Here is a 19,681-nt window from a genome sequence, read left to right on the forward strand (position 1 = left end):
TTATCAGATTGTTGCCATATTGCAGTTCTTGTGTTCAGGTAACCCTTATTTTACTTAATAATGGCCCCAAAGCACAAGACGTAGTGATGCTGGCAATTTGGTTATGACAAAGAGAAGCCACAAAGTGCTTCCTTTAAGTGAAAAGGTGAAAGTTCTTGACTTAATAAGGAAAGAAAAAAATATATATGGTGAAGTTGCTAAGATCTGTGGTAAGAATGAATCTTCATTCCGTGAAACTGAAGGAAAAGAAATTCTTCGTAGTTTTGCTGTTGCACCTCAAACTGCAAAAGTTATGGGCACAGTGCATGATAAGTGCTTAGTTAAGGCGGAAGAGGCATTAAATTTGTACAATAAGATATTTTGAGAGAGAGAGAGAACATTCACATAGTTTTTATTACGGTATATGGTTGTTATAATTGTTCTATTTTATTATTGTTAATCTCTTACAGTGCCTAATTTGTAAATTAAACTTTAGCATAGGTATGTACGTATAGGAAAAAAATAGTATATATAGGGTTAGATACTATCTGCGGTTTCAGGCATCCACTGAGGGTCTTGGGATGTATCCCCTGAGGTTAAGAGGGGACTACTGTATATTCATTTTGTGAATTGGGTTACTACAGGCATAAAGATCGTAAGATTTGTCCAAGGGATTCAGGGGCAATTTCAGACTAGATCCAAATTCTCTTGTTGACTAGTCAGTACCCCTTTCTCAAGACCCTAAGATGTCACCATAGGGCTTTTCCAGAAAAGACCATGGACAGGGAACACATTTTTTAACCTCTGTAAGCTGCACATTAAGGTGTCAGTTCTGCCAGAAAGAAGTTCAAAGAATGAGAAAGCTTAGGTCCAGCTGAATTTGGGTTAACATAAACTAGTGGGTCATTCTCTTCTCTTTTTCTCTGGGATATTGAATTAATTAATACAGTCTTTCTCTGTGTTGGAATTATCAGTGGGCTACTGGGTAAGGATACTATTCTGATCTCTACTTCTGGCAGTGGTTTTTCTCTCCAGTATGGGAGACTACTGCTACCTACCACAGTGGCTGATACAGCTCTTATTAACACAGTGTTTTATCTGTAGCTTTTTCTTAAGCCTTTGTATAAAAACTCACATTTCCCTGAGCTCTGCATTTTAACCAAATCAACAGGCTGTTTGCACATGGTTGTCTTTAAATTAGCCCAGATTGCTGTTCTTTCTTATGCTTGGTTCTCATCCCCTCCACCATGTCCCTTCTTTCTCCCTCTTACCTTAGAAGAAACACACTGTTACCTGAATGAAACCTAAAACTTGCTGGTGTCTTTGTTTGGCAGCTGAAACCTCACGGTCTGAGATTGCTTCCCTCAGGGACTGTTGGGTATTCAGAGAATCCAGCTCCACAACAGCAGAAAGGCGGCAATACAGACTAATAAATTTCTCCCTGTAGCTGCAAAAATGAACTGGAAAATGGACAAGCAAAATAAAACATGTTAAGATCTGGTATCAAAATAGAGAATTTCATACCTCAGAGGAAACAAGTTGAATGAAAACATGATTTATTAATCCTATCAGTGGAAAATATTAGGCCATAAATAAATTATAAATGTGCTCTTAAGGGGCCAGTTGTCTGGCTTTAGTCATACAGTATTCCCTTTTAAGGTTTACCAAGTCCTGTTAAGGTATGGGGAAGTGGAGTCGGCTAAAGCTGTAGTTTATGTTCAGCCCCTAAACTTGGGCTACTATTGGGAGAATAAGTTTGCTTATCACTTTAAAGGAAAGAAAAAAAAAAAGCAAGTAGCAATTTGAAACCTAGTTTTGACTGCCATGTCTGATTTCCAGTATGTATCTTGCATGTTCCTTTCCAAGGCCAGAAGTCCCAGAAGATACAAGGCATGCTTTTCTCAGGGTATGTTTTGTCTTTTGTCTGGCTGGAAAATGTCTGTAAAGACCTAGTATGATGAGTTTTGCTTCTTCTCCTGCCTCTCCACTCCTCAGCTCCTCTGGAAGGATGATGGAGCTAATGCTCGATAGATCATTTTTGTCTTCACCTTCCTCTCTTAAAAGATAATGGGCCAGAGGCCAAAGGAAACAGTCTAATCTTCATCTCTATCATGGAGGAGGGAGAGAGGAGTGTGGGACTCAGCCTGGTGCAGGCAACCTGAGGTGACGCGATTTTTCATACTTCTCTGACTGGCTGTGATCATATACCATAACTTCAGATTCCAGTAAGATGAGGAAAGCATCCCAATTCAGACTAGTGTAGTACCAGTCTCTTCCTGGCCATTGCCGAGTTTGGAGACTCACTCGCCAGGAACCTCACTTACTCTGTGTGCCTCTGACCTGTATCAGTGTGTTTTGTGCTTTGGAAATAGGGCTGTAATAACTCAGCAAATCTGTGGAATGGAAACATTTTTATTTTGGCTTCTTTGGTGAGGAATTCTAGGAAGAACATCTAACTACTGTCCTTGGGCCTCTTTGCTGCTGATTCCTGAGACCTAGACCTGGACATTTAGGGAAACTAAAACCACATACCTCAAAATGGGGCATCTGGTCATCTATACACCTTACTGAGGGAGCCCTACTTTAATGCACATTGAGAGATTTTGCGTACCCTACAATTCCCATCTTACCACTGCCTGCTTCCTTACTTGATTTTTCTCTCAGGATGAAACTCAGTTGAGTGTAAGGGTAACCTGCTCTGTTTGTGTTTCCTCCTATTGAAGTGGTAGAGAAGAATGGAGTGAGGGCTCCAGTGGCCCATCCTTATTCCAGCTGTGCACCATCTCAAGGCAGTGTTTCTGAATTCCAGTAGCTTTGGTTCTGGGTTTTTTTTTTCTCTCTGGTGTCAGATCCTTCCTTCTCACTTTCTCTGCTCTAACACTTCCTTGTCTGACAGAAGAACTGATCTCATTAAATGACAAACTATTGACCTCTTCCCAGATGATCTACTTTTCATGCTTTTCCCTGGTTACAGACCTCTGTAGAGCTCCGTCTTGACTCAGGATAAAATCCAAACATCACTATAAAGCAAGGTCCTTGAGATCTAGGATTTTAATTTATCTTCAGTCATATCTTTTGTCATGCAACCACCCTCTACCCTCTGCCTGCATTGACCCTACACTTTGGTCAGGCTGAACCTACTACAGGCCCTTTTGTGCTGCCATGCTTGTGAACATGCCATTTCCTTCTCCTCCAATACCCCTTTTTTACCAATACCTTCAGGTCAGATTCTTCTGATACTTGAAAATTTAGTTTAAATATCTTCTCCTCAGTGAAATCTTCATGGACACCTCTTTCCCTCCAGGCAGAGTTAGTTTCTCTCTTTTGTGCCCCTAGACCACTTGTTTCTAACTGTATCAGGACACTGATCCTGCTTTACTGTAATAATGTGTTTACTTGACTGCCTGGGTATTAGACTGTGATTTCTTTGAGAGCAAGAACCGTGTCTCCTGTTAATCTTTATTTCCTCAAAACCTGGAATATTATAACTGCTCAGTTAATGTTTATTGACTGAATGAACAACAGCAACAAAATGTGTACCCTGATCTGAGGAGAGCAAACCCTTCCTCCAAAGTCTCCTCTTTCCCTCCATTCTCTTTTCTCAAGGTGCTTTTGCTTTTCCTGTTTCAAAAGGTGTACTTCAGGTCTGTGATATTTACTGGCCTCTCTGCAGGAAAGAGTCACCATTACTTTTTAGCTTACTCTTGACCCTTGTAGCTCCCTGAATGTGTCTTTATGCCTTTCAAGGAGGAATTATATCCTGTTTGCACTTGACAGATGTCCTCTCTTGGCTGGAGGGTGAAGAGAGTGAAGTGTCTCACAGTCTGCCTTTCCAAACCAAGTTGTAAAAAAAAAAAAAATCAGCTTTTTTCCTTCTTTCTGAAATATGACTGGGAAGATAGTGAGAGGCACTGAAGAGTTTCTTTAAAGGAAATACTATCGGTCCCATCTGAATTCTAGAACGCCAGGGTGTCCACAACTTTCTCTTGTTGTGTCTCCTTGTGGTCGGAGCCTTGGATCAGTGGGTGGTCTCACAGTGCCCACACCACCCGTGCCACTCACCACAGTGAGCTATGAGGACCTTTCAACGACAAGGACAGGGCTTCACTTTCCCGCTCTAGTGGTTTTTATCCAGAGCCTTTAATGTTACTTTAACAAATGTTACTTTAACATAGTCTTTTGTGGTTTAGCAATGATACATTTGGTAGCCATCACTGAGAAGGGGAGGATAGACTGGAAGCTTCTAATTTTTTTCTAATGTGAATCACATGCATTTTACAGGCAAAATGGTATAAGGATACAAAAATGCATTATCCCAGACCACATGATTTGTTATTAATTTACAAACTAAGACTGATTTTCTGTGGTGTTTTCTCTCTCTTTTTTTCTGTATAAAATTGTTGGCACCAACACTGGAAGTCAGATTAGGAGTATAGTGGAAAGTACTCAGGGTTAGGTATCAGATGAAACGATTTGAGTCATAGTTCTGCTACTTACTACCTTCATAATAATCGGCATATAACCCGCGGGAGCCTCCGTTTCCTCATATCTAAGACAGGGGTAATAATGTCTACCTAGGATAAAACAACATAATACTAAACAGTGAAGTGCCCAGCATAGCATGTGGCACATATCAGATATAAAATAAATTTTCGTTCACATCCCTACCACGTCCCCCTGGGAAGAATGAGGCATTTAGTAGGTAGGATATTAGAATGGGATTGAGATTAGAATATTCTTCCTAAAGATCTCCAACTCAATAAAATCCTAATCAATCTGGGCCACGTCGCCTAGTTTGGAAGCTAAGGAACCAACAAGATTACCTCCTAGGGTCAGTTTAGTTCCGTGATTCTTTGCCAAGGTGTCAGAAGGAACCTGGGCATAAGATGCCTCTCTAAAGATTCCTGGTAGTGAGTGAGTTGATGTTGGAATTCAGGAGCGGTGTCCTAACTCATGAAAAATGGGCATTAGGAATGAGGGTTGAGACCGTGCCATTGCTTATAAGCCTGTGGCCTGGATTCCATTAGGCTCAATGCCTGGATATCCCACAGGCACCTCAAACAAAACTCATCATTTGTCAGACTGAACTAACTCATCATCTCTCCCCTCCCCCCAAGCCCGCTCCTCCCCTCTTATTTCCTGTGCTGGTAGATGGCGGCATTATCCATCTCAGCGCCCTATTCAGACTCTCTGGCTCCTCCATCTTGCTCTTCAACCACATTAAATCAGTCACAAAGTCCTATTGATTTTAGCTTTCTGAATTCCTCTTGCGTCTGCCTTCTCTTCTGTACCCCGGCTGTAGCAGTCTTGGTTTGAGTTCTGATCATTGCCCACCTGGGCCAGTCTCTTAACTGTCTCATTGCCTCTAGTCTCAGTCCTTTTTTTGTTTTCCTGCAATCCATAGCGTTGCTAAAACTTAGTAAGACCATATTATTCCTTTCCTTAAAATCTTTTAATGACTCCTCTTTGCCTATAGGATAAAAATCTAACCGCTTTAGGATGGCCTAGCCCTTTGTGATTTTTACTTTTTAAAATTTTAGTTGTATCTTCTGTCACTCTTCCTCAGATGCCTTAAGCATCTTTCACAGTGAACTACTAAGAGTATACTTAATTGAGCTGCATTTTCCCACGTCTCCAAGCCTTCGTGCATGCTATTCCTTCTGCTTAAAATGATTTTCCTTTTCTACCTTTTCTTTCCTTTTCTGAATGTTTATTTATACTTCAGGGTCTATCTCAAATATTATCTCTGTAAGAAAGGATTAGGTGTCTTTCCTCTGAAATTCAACAACCTACATTTTACAGCAGGAGTTTCATTGCATTGGGACTATTGGTGTAGATGTCTGTATCCTCCACTGGATTCTAGACTTCTGGTGGGCAGATTGTGTCCTATTAATGCCTATATGTCCAGCCCCAGTTTAGTACTTTGCATACAGTGGAAACTCAGTAAATATTTGCTGAATGAAGGATGCAGCCAAGCACTGAAGTATGAAATATATACCAGGCTTCAAACTGTGTCTAAAAAATTCCCCAGTTTCTTAATCTTGCTAGTCAAGTCAGTTGGAATTATAGAGCCAAGGAAATTGATAAAAGTCAACTTTCTTCTTCATAGGCCTGCTCTCAATTGTGACTGCCCACAGGGTCAGGGCAGGGTGACCTCCTCAGTGTAGGCTAGGCAAATCCTCAAGAGACCATATCACTGAACAGAGTTTCTAAGGGCTTTTCCTTTCATTTCTGGGAACAGCATAAATAGTGACCCTTGTTGTTCCCTAGGCACATACTTTATTACTGCAGAGGATTGCTATCCTGCTCCTATCCAAAGGGTCAGGGAGTATCAGCTCTCACGCTGTGGAGGGGGAGTGGGTCTGCAATTGTACCACTTTGCCTCAGCTCAACCCTGCTCATAGGTGTCTCACAGCATCCTCCTGTATGATGGTCTCTCTCTTTCCCCAACAAGTAATCCTATGAAGGAACATCCTATGGGTCTTCCTCAGCCTAGTCTTTACTCCAGGAGACAGAGGGCTAAGCTCCTTTATCATTTTGTCCTTGCTAGATCTAGTTTGTGCTGGAATAGGCACAGATACAGTTTTCCATAGCTGGTTAGCAAGTTATTTATGATTCACTCGGGCCACTGGCTGGAACATGGTCAGTGTGCCAAATCTCAAATCTTTTCGTTGCATAAGGGATGATTTATACAAGTCAGACTGAAATATAGTATAACACTTTATTCTGTTACAGGGTGCATATTCCCATAATCTGCACTTTTCAAGTTTTCTTAGAACTTCTATGTTGTTATTACAATTTTCTGAGTTCTGATTGAATTTTCAACAACATTCTCTTTCTCAGGAATGCTTAGTGTATCTATTGACCTTTTACTATGGACCTGTCATGGAATATAGAAGTCCCTACCTATACAAAAACAAGCAAAAATTGCTTAGGTCTTTCTTTGAGGGGCCTAGGCCCACTGTAGCAAGCTCTTAGGAGTTCCTATAGACAGTATTATTAAGTGCTTGCAGGCTGATGTCTGATGGAGGAAGTAACTGATAATCTGCCTCTTTGGAAGCTCTGATTGCTTGGAAATAAGAGAGGGTTTATCGTGGTTCTTACTAAGGCCCAGTAGTATTTAAAAAATTGTTGCTGGTGGTGCTAAAGTACAATAAGCATAGTACTAGAGTATATTAATTTCCTGATACTGGCAATATTTCCTCCTGATCCCTAGAAAAGACTAATAGGATTGTGTATGCCCGTGGAAAGAAGCCCAATCAAGTGGTCTTTTATGGAAACTTACAATGGCCCTCATTAATCAAGTGGGTCACCAACGATATGGTAACAACGGAGAACTGGTAGGGTAAGAAGTTATGTTTTACTCTAGGAAAAAACATCTTAAAGTCAAACTGTTGAAATCCAGCCTTTGATCTACAGCCTGGTTTTCAGAGGTGAAGGATAGTACCTGATGGTCTTATACTGCTTTTAGTATTAAGAAGAGGTAATACGGGTCAAAGAGATAGACACTGTTGGATTCTATTACTTTGCTAAGTACAACCCTAGTCTTCTAAATTCCTAAAACGTCTTTTTCTCTGTGTTCTAGGCAGTACTACTTCAAGCGTGGTCCATGGATTGGCAGCTTCAGTATCAGCTGAAAGCTTGCTAGAAATGCAAATTCTCCAGCCCCTACTGACTCAGCTTTTCTGGAGTGGGACTCCAAGAATCTATTTTAACAAGCTCTCTAAGTGTTTCTTATGTACATTAAAGTTTGAGAAGCACTGTTCTAGGGCATCATATCCTGAAGTATGTTTTCTGTGGGTTTTTAATAGGTGCCATGCCAAAAATGGTTCTAGTCGTTGTCATATGAATTTGGAAAATGTTGGGTTAAGCAAAGTTAAGCTTTTAACTTTTTTGTGGGGAGGACTACCAGATTCTGCAGAGCTTTTAGTATGTTACTCTACGACTCAAAAATCTCCATTGTATTTCCAACACACTTAAAGTAAAATCCAAAGTCCTTCTCGTGATCTGTGAAGCCGTGCATGATCTGGCCACTGCTGACCTTCTGATGTCATTTCCTATCTTTGTTGCTCTTGCTTACTGCATTCCACCTACACTGATCTCTTAGCCAGGCACACTCTTACTGTAAGGCCTTTGCACTTGCTGTTTTCATTGCGTGGAAATCTTGCATCTCTGCTCAAATGTATCTTCTTGAGAGAGGGCTTCCCAGGGCGTCCTATACAAACTTGTAGTTCCTGTCCCTTCACTCCAGTCCTTTATCCTGATTTATTTCTCTTCGTGGCTCTCACTACTGTCTGACATTTACAGTGTTAACGTTTGCTGATTAGTTTGACCATTTGTTTCCCCCACTGGACTGTTACTAGCTCCACGAGGAGTTTGTTCATTGCTGATACCTCAATACCTGGAATGGTGCCTGGCACATAGTAGGTTACTTAAATATTTATTGATGAGTGAGTGAACAAATGAGTGAAGAGAGGAAATTGTAGAATAGAGAGTAACAGCAGTAGGGTAAAGTGTGGTTGCCCAAGAATAGTGTGTGAGCCTCCCAGAAAGCAAGATAGAGAGGATACTTGCAGGGCTTGGTCCTCCAGGGTCTTGAGAGTCAAGTCAAGTCACTATTATGACTGAGACTAAATCATTGATCATTCCCATTCCCCACTGAGGCATGGGGAAATGAAGCTCATGTATTTTTGCCTGTAATCGTGGAACAGTAATGACCATTTCACACAGAATGGACTCCCAGTTGGCTCTCCAATGAAGTATTTTCTTTAGTTCTTTTCTCTGTCATTTATCTATCCCTGGGAAATCATTCATTTTCATGGCTTCAGCTGTTACCAGTAGACATTGGCCAAATTTCTGTGTTTAGTACCCAACTTTGTCTCCTGCATTTTCACTGCCAGTTGTATATGTCTACTTGGATGTTGAATTAGCACCTACAGACTCAAGATATTCAGAGCTAAAAGTATCATATTCTTCCCCAAAGCATTTTCGTCTCTGATTTCCTTATGTCTGGTTAATGGCAGCAGTATCCTCACAGTCTTGGAAACTAAAAACCATGGGGGTATTCTAGAAGTCTCTAAACTTTGCCTTTTCTCATTCAAACAGTTGTCCAGTCTTGTCGATTACTTCCAGTGTTTCTTACATCTGTGTTTGTTTCCTTTTTTTTTGTTTTGTGTCTACCTTAACACTGGAATATTATAATAACCTCTGAACTATCTTCCCAACCCTGCTTTCAATCCATCTTAAACAGATTCCTCAGCCTGACTCTTAACAGTACTGCCCAGTATGGCTACGGCTTGTCCATACAGCTTTATGTCTACTATTTCCTCAGTTCATTTCTCAGATCTAGCCAAACTGGACCACTTGTTCTTTTTCTGATTCTTTCTGAGTTCTTCTATTCTTACGTCTTTGCTCATTCTGCTCCCTCTGACAAAAAAGCTTTCATTATCCATGTTTATTAGCATCCTGTCCATTCTTTAACACCCATATCAAATATCCCCTCTCCAAGACAGCTTTTTGATACCTTCTTTGAGAAAATGTGCTTTCATTTCTTTTTTCAATATCACTTAATGCATAAGATTTTGGCACATTATACATCATTTAAAAATTAACTCTTGTTCTTATTTTACTCCTACCACTGTACTAAAAAGCCCCTTGAGGGCAGAGCCTTTGTCCTAACTCATCTCTTAATCTCCACAGTACGTACCTAATGTGCATGTAGCGACTTGAATTGAAATACCTTGACTCAAACTATGTTTTGTAATAGCTATATCATATATATCATAGCTATATCATATATATCATATATCAGTTATATCATAGACTAAAAATGTTCACTGGATGGGGAACTCATTAAATGGTCACATTCACATTCAGGCATTTTGGGAGTGATACGGCCAATATTATTAATGATTTGACACAGAAAAGGTACAAGAAGGTTAAATGGTTGCCAGTGCCACACAATAGAGGACCCAGTACTCTCAAGTCCCAGTCTGCAAGTCTGATTCAGACTTCTCTTTATAACTCTCCCTCCTCTGGAAATAGCAATTGCTCTTCATCAGCTTTTGGGCATGTAAACTGCTTGGAGCAAGGGAAACTGGGAGACTTTATCCATTTATCCTCAAGAGATAAATTCAGATTCAGATGCCCAGGTCTCAGAATGAGACATCAGGCAGTTGCCTTGTCTGTTTCTAAATCTGGTGCCTGGGGAGCAATCCAAAGAGAGTCTGCCTCCATTCCACCCACCCAGTCAGTCACCCTCCCACAAATCCTGCAATCCATTTGAACTGATGGAACTCTTGTTAATTGCCTCTTATTGGCCTGTTACAAAATGAAACATGGGGAAGAGACAAAGCTTCCCTATTCACATTTTCAGTGGGCAGCAGGGGTCTCTGCAAAAATAGAGAACCTGGGGCCCAGGCTATTCATTTTTGAAAGTTAGGACAAGATCTTCCACCATTCAGAATCCCACATTATAATCACAATATTGCATCCTGGGAGACCCTGTCAACTTCTCAAACGGTCTGCTAGAAATTGAGTCTATTTAATAAATTAGCACTACTTATAGACTTTTTTTCCCCTTTAAAGTGATACACACTTTACATTTTAATTTCAGTATTTTTTTTCCCATTTGGAGGAAAGAGGGGATGGGAAGGGGGGGAAGAGAGAAGAAAGAAAGAAAAGAAAAAAGAAGGGAGGAAGAAAGAGAAGGGACAGTGCTTTTCATGAAAACATCAGTTCTTGTATTTATGTTTTAGGAAAGCAAAGGGGAGGCAAGAACTGCAGGCTGATAACTGAACTTTCTGTTGAGAAGTCCCTCCTCTCCATTGGGCCTTAGCTAGGTTTCAATAATTATTGCTCAGGCACATAGTTTTGGAGCTTTGCTTTCTCTCAGACTTGTACACAGTTCTAGGAAGGGTTGTTGCCAAAGCCGTCATGTGATTTATTGACCCTCCACTGGGACAAGGGGGAACAGATATAACTTTGTGATTTTATTATAAGGAGGCTGGGTTAATATTTCTAGGTGAAACAAGCTACTATACCAAGTTCAAACATCTGAAGAGGGAGGTTAAGAAACCCTGAGTGTGGGGTGTAAGGATTATTCTGTCCTGGGGCTGTACAGACGTCGTCTGAGGCAGGGAGCAGGAGAAGAAAGGACACATTGTGACCCATTTCCAACACCTCCTGTGTGTAGAGGCGGAAGTTCCTTGCCTGCAGAGGGACACGCGCGGAGGAAAAATAGGAGAGTTACAACATGGCACTTACATAAACAACACCAAACTGGCATAAAACATCTAACAAAATTACACAACTTCAAGCTTGGAATTTTTATACAACATAAATATTAGGGTTAAGTCCATTTAATAATGCTATATAAAATCAAGATTTAAGGCAGTAATGTTCCACATAAACTCTGAAAACAACATTTATGCTTCTTATAAAAGCAGAAAATGATTGCATTCTGTGGGCTTTTCAAAATGATGAATATAATTACATGAAGCAACAAAAATGGATTGAATTAAAAATCCACTAGTTTCAATTTAAGTTGGTTAAGGGGGGAAAATGTAGTTTCTGGCCAAGGACTGAGAAAATTTTACAAGTATCCAAAAAAAAAAAAAAGTATGTACTCTTAGGCAGTTAGGCAGCCTTCTCCCAATATGTATACGTAGCCCAAGAGTCACCAGTGAAATATGAGCTGCTTCAAACTTTCTAAGCCCAAGAAACCCTTTAATGGTATCTACTGTTGCAAGTTGAGCTGGTGTTTTTTTTTCTCCTCCTGAGTACATGGCCACCCCCAGAATAATCCAGTTGCTCCTCTAGTGTCTTTATAGCATCTTGTGCAATTTATTCTTCATCAGTGTTGGCTGTTTTGGACTAGGCTTGCAATATTGACTTGTAATCAGAGCAGTACCCCAATGGAAGAACACTCTCGGAGAGACTCTTGCCTCCATGGGTCGGAGGCCAATTCATAGTTGTCTTTCTGTTATTTAAAGAGAGCCAGTCACTCCTGCTAACAGTCTTCCTGTTTGCAGGCTAAACTTGGTTTATTTTCTGTGTGTATAGGAATAGTAGTGTGTGTGTGTGTGTGTGTGTGTATTGAGTGGGGAGAGATGGTAAATGTAGGTCCAAAAAAAAAAAATCCAACCTAATGCTACATGATGTTAGCTTACTAGACAGAACCTAATAAACTTCTACTCTTCTGTGCCTACAGGGTTTTTTTTTTTTTTTAAGTTGCTTATTGGTGAAGGTAAGATTTGCACATCTTGATTTAGACAAGACAAGTGATTTTGACAGTGTGACAAGTGATTTTGACAGTGATTTTGAATTTTCTGTTTGTGGAAAGATAGCATGGCATAACCTTGGCCACTGCTCTAGACTTAGACTACCAATAGTCTTCTGTTCTTAAGTAAATTATTTGGAAATCTAACCATACCCTTATTTATTTACTTATTTGTTTATTTATTTATTCCCCTTGCTTCATGCTATCCTGAAGCTGAGACTTGATGTCTTTCAAGGTGGGTTAGCCAGTTATTTTTCCTTGTCTGACCAAACCACAGTAAAGTGGGCTCTGGGAACTTTGGAAGACGTCAACATGGAGGAGCTAGAGAAAAGGTAGAGAAGTGCAGTCTGTGTCCACTTATAGGCATCAAATTGAAAATGTGCATGTATGTGCAAAGTGGTATGTAAATAAATGAACAAAATATGTATACATATATTTTTTTACCTCTTGAGTTTTACCCCATAATGCAGTTTCCATGAGCTATAAAAAGAAGATAAAAACGGTAAAGAGTAGTACCTGGTGTAGAGGTATATTGATCTGCTTAAGGAGAGCTTTCACTGCCATCTGGAGCTCGTAGAAGAACAATTGCATGGGGCAGTCAGAAGTATGATCCACACTTTCCATAGATGCAGAGCCAGAAAGCTTTTGGACCAATTCCCACTCCTCTCTGTATGTTGAGTCAAGTTAAAATTAGAAATATAACAAAAATTCAGAACACAGCTCAGAACATTTTTACTGCATATGTCCAGAACCTGAATAACCAATTTTGGGTGGTTAAAACTTGATGCCATTCTTGAAATTTGAACTTTTTTGCCACCCAAATGGAGTTTAAAATGAACTCTTTCTAATTTAAGCTTATTTCACCTATCAAACCACATACACCTCAGAACAGCAGGTCTGATTTGTAATGAATCAGTTTTTGAGATTGGAGCTTTGAAATATTTTGTAATAATTTCCTGTCTTCATTTTTCTTTTCCTGAAGATCCCCTGTAAGTTCTAAGACCCTACATTTTACCACAGGGGCATCTGCTGGTTAATTCAGCAGTTGGGTAACCACAGGACTCTGGTCCAACTCAGGCAAGAAACCGCATGGCACGTTTCAACCCTGGCCTGTTGTGATCGTGGGTACTATTTTGGTTTCCTTCCCCTTCCAAAAGCTTGAGAATCACAAACAGGAACAGCAGACAATTCCAATAAAAGGAACCAGGGGACACACATCACTGCTTCCATCCTCCTTTCAAACCAGTCATCTGTGTCTTTATTCTGCATGCTCTACAATCCTTCCTAGTGAACTTTTCCAAATGTCCTGCAGAAGGGAAGGGAAGAGAATGGTGGTGGGAGGAAAGCACATCTGGTTTGTCTCCCAAAAGCTGCTCTTCAAAAGGATCTTGAAAAGATCAAGGTAAATGCCTCTTGGGCAACATTGTTTCCACAGGTATTTTAGCACAAATCTCTAAACATTCAGTTGGCACATTTTCTAACTCTGCAGGGAGCAGCAATGTGCTCTCAGGAGCAGGCTAGAGAGGAAAGGAAAGCCCTCCTGTTTTGGTATGGAAAGAGAGGAGGTGCTAACATATGTTCCCACCCTTGTGAAAATCCTCTGAGGGCTCTCCCTGATGGGTTATACTCACTGGGGCTCCAAGCTAGGAGCCAGAAAATGAAATTGATTGTGACATGAGCTTTTCATCAGAATACACTCTCTTTTAACCAGCTACCCTCTTAGAAAAGTTTCTGTTTTCATGATATCAGTTTCATTTCAATTCCCACACTGGAAAAGACTATGGAAAAATCTACCCTTTGTCTCAATAAGAGGAAAAAAAAAAGAAAATTAAATCCTGCTTCAATCTGGGCATACTGTTGGCCTCACAAATAATTGAAATCTTTGAGAACCTGCTTGGGAACTATATCTTTTCTTCCGTCACTGATACCGAACTAAATGAGGGGTTCTGACTAGCGCGAGTATGCACAAAATCTAAAGGACCACATTGCTAAAATATTATCTTTAATCAAATTAGAAGATAAATTACCAGGAAGAATACCATGAAACATCTACCACTAATCAGTTTAGTCTTTAAGGATGAGGGAGATGGAACTGGAAGAGGGAAGGCTACTGGAGTCTTTTGTAAAAATGAAACTTGGATCCTTGGCAAATGGAAATTAGTTGGTACAATCACTAAAAGATAGAGTCTAAACCTTTAAGACACAAATCTAGAAAATGGATGAAAGTAACCATTGCAAAATCAACCCACAAATGAGCCTCTTGGGAAGGACTGAGATAACTAATGCTGATTGTAGAAGTGGCCACCAGATGGCAGACTTAAGTCTAGGTGTAGTTGGTAAGTGGAAGAGAATATGGCAGCTAGTGAGTTCTCTGAAGAGACCATCATCATCATCATCTCCTTCACTGTCATCAAGTAGTATTTAATAAACATTGTGAGATACTCTCGTTAAAAAGCTCTTCTCACTTTAGGGACCAAATTTTAAATGACCAAATTAGAGTCTCCTTTGGTTAAGCAAATCTGTAGGTGCAGCTAGAGCCTAAGGATCTAAATTGTACACTGAAGCTTGACAAACTCTTTTTCAAGTTCTTTTTCTTTTCTTGTCTGTTCTTTCCCTTTTCTTTTTGTGTTGAACACAGTTCAGTTCATTTTAGTAGACCTTCAGAGGTGTACTAGAGGGCTAGCAGTAAAGCTGAGTCAGATTACCAAGACTGGGCAACTTTTCCAAAGTTAACAGTAATTCACCATAATGCCAAGTCATAGAGCAATTTCCAGAAGGTCAGGCCTTGTTACTTCTTTTCTTCCCTAGAGAACCATAAAGAGTGTAGGAAACATACAAAGTCCTTAGGCCAGGGGGTTGGGGTGGGGGGAGTGAGGGTAGGGAGGGTCCTTTAAGGTTAAGGGGAGACCAGTTACTCTACTAGAACCCATTTACACAAGTGATTTTTTTAAATGTGACTTTTTAGGTTGTGGAGAAAAGATATTGGAAATAGCAGTGCTGAAAGAAAAGGGCATCTGTTCATTAACCTGAATGTCAGTGGTTGCATAGAGGAAAGTGAAAGGATAGTGTCCCCTTTAAATGGGCCCACTCCTTCCACCAGTCTATACTACAAGCCCTCCTTATCCTAATGTTAAAACCGAGCTATGCCTTTGCCCCAGTGTGCTGGCCCTGAGGACATCTCATCGTAGAAACTTCACTCAGTTTCTTCACTCAGAAACTTCACTCAGAAACTTCACTTCAAATGTTACTGAAAGTAACATTTCAGTTTCCTTCTGGCACATCAAACCCATCACTTAGCCATTGTTTCATCATGAGGAAAATCTAAACTCCTCACAACTTACTTGGAAACGTTATTGTTCTCACGGATCTTCACATGGCAGAGAATGTTAGGCCACTTTTGGGTAACAAGAACTTTAATTTGATCCACAGAGCTACATAGCTTTAGGTAACCCAGATATAATCCAGGAGAGAGACGCTGATGACTCCTTTTGTGATAGGAGAGAATATCCTGTAGGATGAAAAACAAAACAAAAAACACATTAAAAGGCAATCTCTTTTCATTTCTTACGTACACCATGTCATGAATTAAAGGAGCTGTAGCTAAGTAATTAGTGAGAAACCTTGGATACCACCATGAATGTTGAGAATGTGTTGGTGGTACAGCCAGTCTTACCTTCAGGAGAATTCGCCTCCAAGTCAGGTATTCAGCCTTTAATATATTCTGCATGCTTATTTTCCTCAGATTTCTGTTCCACGAATAGGTGTGTGGGTTGTGATTGGGAATGGTCTGGTGGTGGTGGAGGCAGATAGATACTAAAGAAAAATAGAATTCATAATTTCTGTCCTTGAAAGGTTTATTGTTTAGCTGGGGGAAACCAAATTGCAAGTGTAAAAACTGACAAAGCAGTATAGGAAGCCTCATTATTTCAGGATAATTGGTGTCAGGAAAAGGATCAAACTTTTATAGTAAGTAGAAAAAAAAGGATTTGATTGATCTGTTATCTTGAAAAATCAAACAAGCAATAGCAATAGATTTATTTATCTTATTAACATTCGAGTTATAATCACTAATTCTGAGAATGAAGAGAGAATCAAGTATTGATTCCTGGGTTAACATTTTAGACTAAATTGTATGATAGCTGAAATGCTGTTCCTAATGTTTGACTTTCACAATGTGATCATGAAGAGAATAATTTTTGCAAGAGTATTTGAAGGCTCCATATATTTTTTTCTCTTGCATTAAAAAATTTGATATTCAGGTCATTCTCATAAAATCCTTGTTCATTGTGTGGTCTTCAGTTGTTAACTGGCCTACCATTGTTAGATTCTCAATTGTCAGTAACTTTGCATGTGATTTGATTAGTCTCCATGTCATCTTCATCAGCTTCACAAAATTCTGTATCTTTTACAAGATTTAAAAATTTACCTTGTAATAGATTTGCATTGAATTTGCATTTATTGTCACATCACAATATTCCATAGGCAGCAGAGACTGAATGAAGTTGGTGCAATAGGAAGTGCCAACCTAGTTAAGCACAGAGGGGTGTTTGAATGGAGTTTTGTTTTCTCTGTGGTCAGTTTTCTAGTGAACTTTTTAAGGTTGTGACTTTTGCTTCTCTATATGACTGCAGGAACTCAGGTAATAAATACTTGGTAATACAGACACTCCCTCTCCTGTATATCAGTAGGTAAGACTTTTTATACATTTGGGCAATGTAGGGGGTGAAACAGAGTAGGAGTGATGACTCAGGAAACTGATTACAGGGGAAGGATTTCTATAGGCCAGAGTTTAGCCTAGTTTTCAAAGGGGGTAAAAAAGAGGGAATCAACTCTACCACTAAATGTAGGGAAGGCAAAAGAGAAGAGGAAAAAAAAAAGTTTCAACTTACATAGAATTCAGTATGGAACAGAAAGGTATGAGGTCTTCCTTGAGAGTATACTCTGAAGAAATGACCCCTCCTCTGTAGAATTAACCATCGTTAACATCTAACATATGCTATTGTGTATTGTCTCCTTTGTCCTGTCCTTATCAAACACATTGAGTTCCAGGTACTATAGGAGACATTGGGGTTTCAGGTGAACCTTATATGATCCCTGCTTTTGAAGAGGTCAAGAAAGACAGATGAGTAAAGGAATGATCACAATATACCAAAACCAGTTTATAATAGAGGCAATGTAGGCATACAGAGGAAGGAGTACTTAACTTATATTTTTCTTCTTTTATGTTCTTCTCTTGAACTAGACTATGAAATTAATGGCAGGGCTTTTTTTTTTTTTTAATTGCTTTGTCTCCTTAGTGTCCAGTACCGTTTCTGTATGTAATAGGTTTGCAACATGTGGAAATCAGGCCTTGTCCCTAAAACAGAATGTATGAGAATAGCAGAAGAGGGACAAAATAAGAATGGTCACAATTGGAAGGAAGACATAACTAGCATGTATAGAAAAGCAAAGACTAAATAACTTTTAAGATATTTGGCAAAGAAATAGACTAGAAAAATTTGACTTCACAATTAAGAAGGAGGGAATTCTTATTAATATAAGGAGATTGATAAGGCTGAAGTTTTTCATCTTGTCTCTTCAGAACAGATCGCAGATAATTAGTTGACTAGAGGAAGTTCAGTCAAGGTGAAGTTTTGAGAAATGAGCAGGTAATCAAAGAGAGAGAAACAGTTAATGAGAGAAGGAAAAATGCAAGTATTTAATCAGCAGAATTTGACGATATGCACCCTAGGGGTGCTTGCTGTACAAGCAGATGTGGCCACAAACCCACAGATCATTATTTCTGAGAAGTGATGGAGAACTGGAAAGGTCCCTAAAGACTGGAAAAGGGCAAATATGCCTATCTTTGAAACAGGAAGGGGAGAAACACAGAATGATGCTAGTAATTAAAGACCACCAACTTATAGATCTTTGGGAAAAATGAGAACAAACCATCAGTCAATCAATTTGCAGTCACCTAGGAAACCCTGAGACACTAAAAAGGAGTCAGCATGGTTTTGTGATGGGCGAATCATACAGACAGCTTTAATTTCTAATAGCAAAAGAACAAGATCCATAGACCAGGGAGTTGTCTCCAGTATAATCTGTTTCACTAGATAATCTGGGAAAAGTATCAGTAGAATCTTGACCGCATGACTTTAATAAGCTGAATATCAGGGTTGAAGATTTGTGGATGATGGGGATAGTCTGGGAATAGTAGGACATACTGAGTGATGGCCCAGTAGAGACTGGTCCTGAGAGCCAGTCGGTTCATCATGTTTATTGATGTTCCAGACAAAGAAATGAAGAATGTGTGTATCAAATTTGTGGGTCCCAAATTTGGTGTGGTTTTGATTTTCTGGAAAATAGTAATAAAGCTCTGAATGACCTTATGCATTGGAAAAATAAGCCTATCATAATTAGGGTTGAAACGTAATAAGAAAATGTGCTTGTAAAGACCCAAACCCAAGAGTACAAATATAGAATGGGTATGAGTATAAGAAAAAACATGTGGGGGTCAGAACTGACCACAAATAGAATGTGAGTTAGGAACATACTGTGGTTATGTAAAAAACAACACCCTTCTGGGATGGAGTCATTCACTCTTTCATTCAATTTTTTTAAAGACCATTACTGAGCATCTACTATGTGTTTTCCTGCCTTTACATAGTCATTTACCCTTCATTAGTCAGAATGTTTTTGGAGCCTGAGAAATGCATGGGAAGAGAAAGAAGCTGTCCTATTCACATAATCTGAGGTATATTAGAAAGGCCTCCTAAGCCAAATCAAATGCCTGTGGGTTTATATATTGCCTGATTTGACCTCTAACCTGCATTTCTAGTCTCTACTTCCACTGCAGTCCTCTTGTGTCTCTTATCTCCAGCCAAAATGGATTGCTTTTTCCTTCCTCATACATAGCCTAATCTCTCTTCTTTGATTCTTTGTTGGTTCATGAATTCACTCATTCTACCAACTTTTATCGAGCACTTACTATGTATCAGGCATTATGCTAGGATGTTAGTGACATTAAGATGAATAGGACATGATCCTTCTTTTCATGGAACTCGTATTTCAGTTTGTGAGAGAGACATGTGAGCAAGTTTTTCTTCACCCAGTATGATAAAGGTTGTGTAAGGTCCATTGTGGACCCAAGGGAGAGTGGGATCTACTTTTCCAGCTTTTACCTTATTTTTTGTACCATGCCCTCTATTTAATTTAATTCTCTATTTAACTAATTCCTTCCTTCCTCCCCTCTTTCCTCTCTTCCTTTCTTCTCCCTCCCCCCTGTCTTTCTCTCTCTTTTTCTTTTTTTCTCCACCTGGTAAACTTAACTTACCCTTCATGGCTCAGCCAAATGTCACCTCTTCTACAGCGCCTTCCCTGATATTTCCAGGTAGAATTAAAATACTTGCTTTGTCTGTGTTTTCATAGTACACTGTTTGT

General features: G+C 39.6%; 1 protein-coding gene across 1 annotated transcript in view; it reads right to left on the reverse strand.

Annotated features, from left to right (window-relative positions):
• The window catches only part of ANKFN1 (ankyrin repeat and fibronectin type III domain containing 1), a 157,202-nt gene that overhangs the window by 20,960 nt on the left and 116,561 nt on the right, over positions 1-19,681 (reverse strand). The window contains exons 13-16 of the mRNA XM_060082366.1: positions 15,601-15,767; positions 12,776-12,926; positions 11,022-11,190; positions 1,273-1,439 (exon numbers count right to left, since the gene is read on the reverse strand). Coding sequence (XP_059938349.1) covers positions 1,273-1,439; positions 11,022-11,190; positions 12,776-12,926; positions 15,601-15,767 — 654 coding nt within the window. The remainder of the gene's footprint in view (positions 1-1,272; positions 1,440-11,021; positions 11,191-12,775; positions 12,927-15,600; positions 15,768-19,681) is intronic.

Source organism: Mesoplodon densirostris, chromosome 18 (genome assembly GCF_025265405.1).
Source record: "Mesoplodon densirostris isolate mMesDen1 chromosome 18, mMesDen1 primary haplotype, whole genome shotgun sequence".
NCBI classification, from domain to species: domain Eukaryota; kingdom Metazoa; phylum Chordata; class Mammalia; order Artiodactyla; family Ziphiidae; genus Mesoplodon; species Mesoplodon densirostris.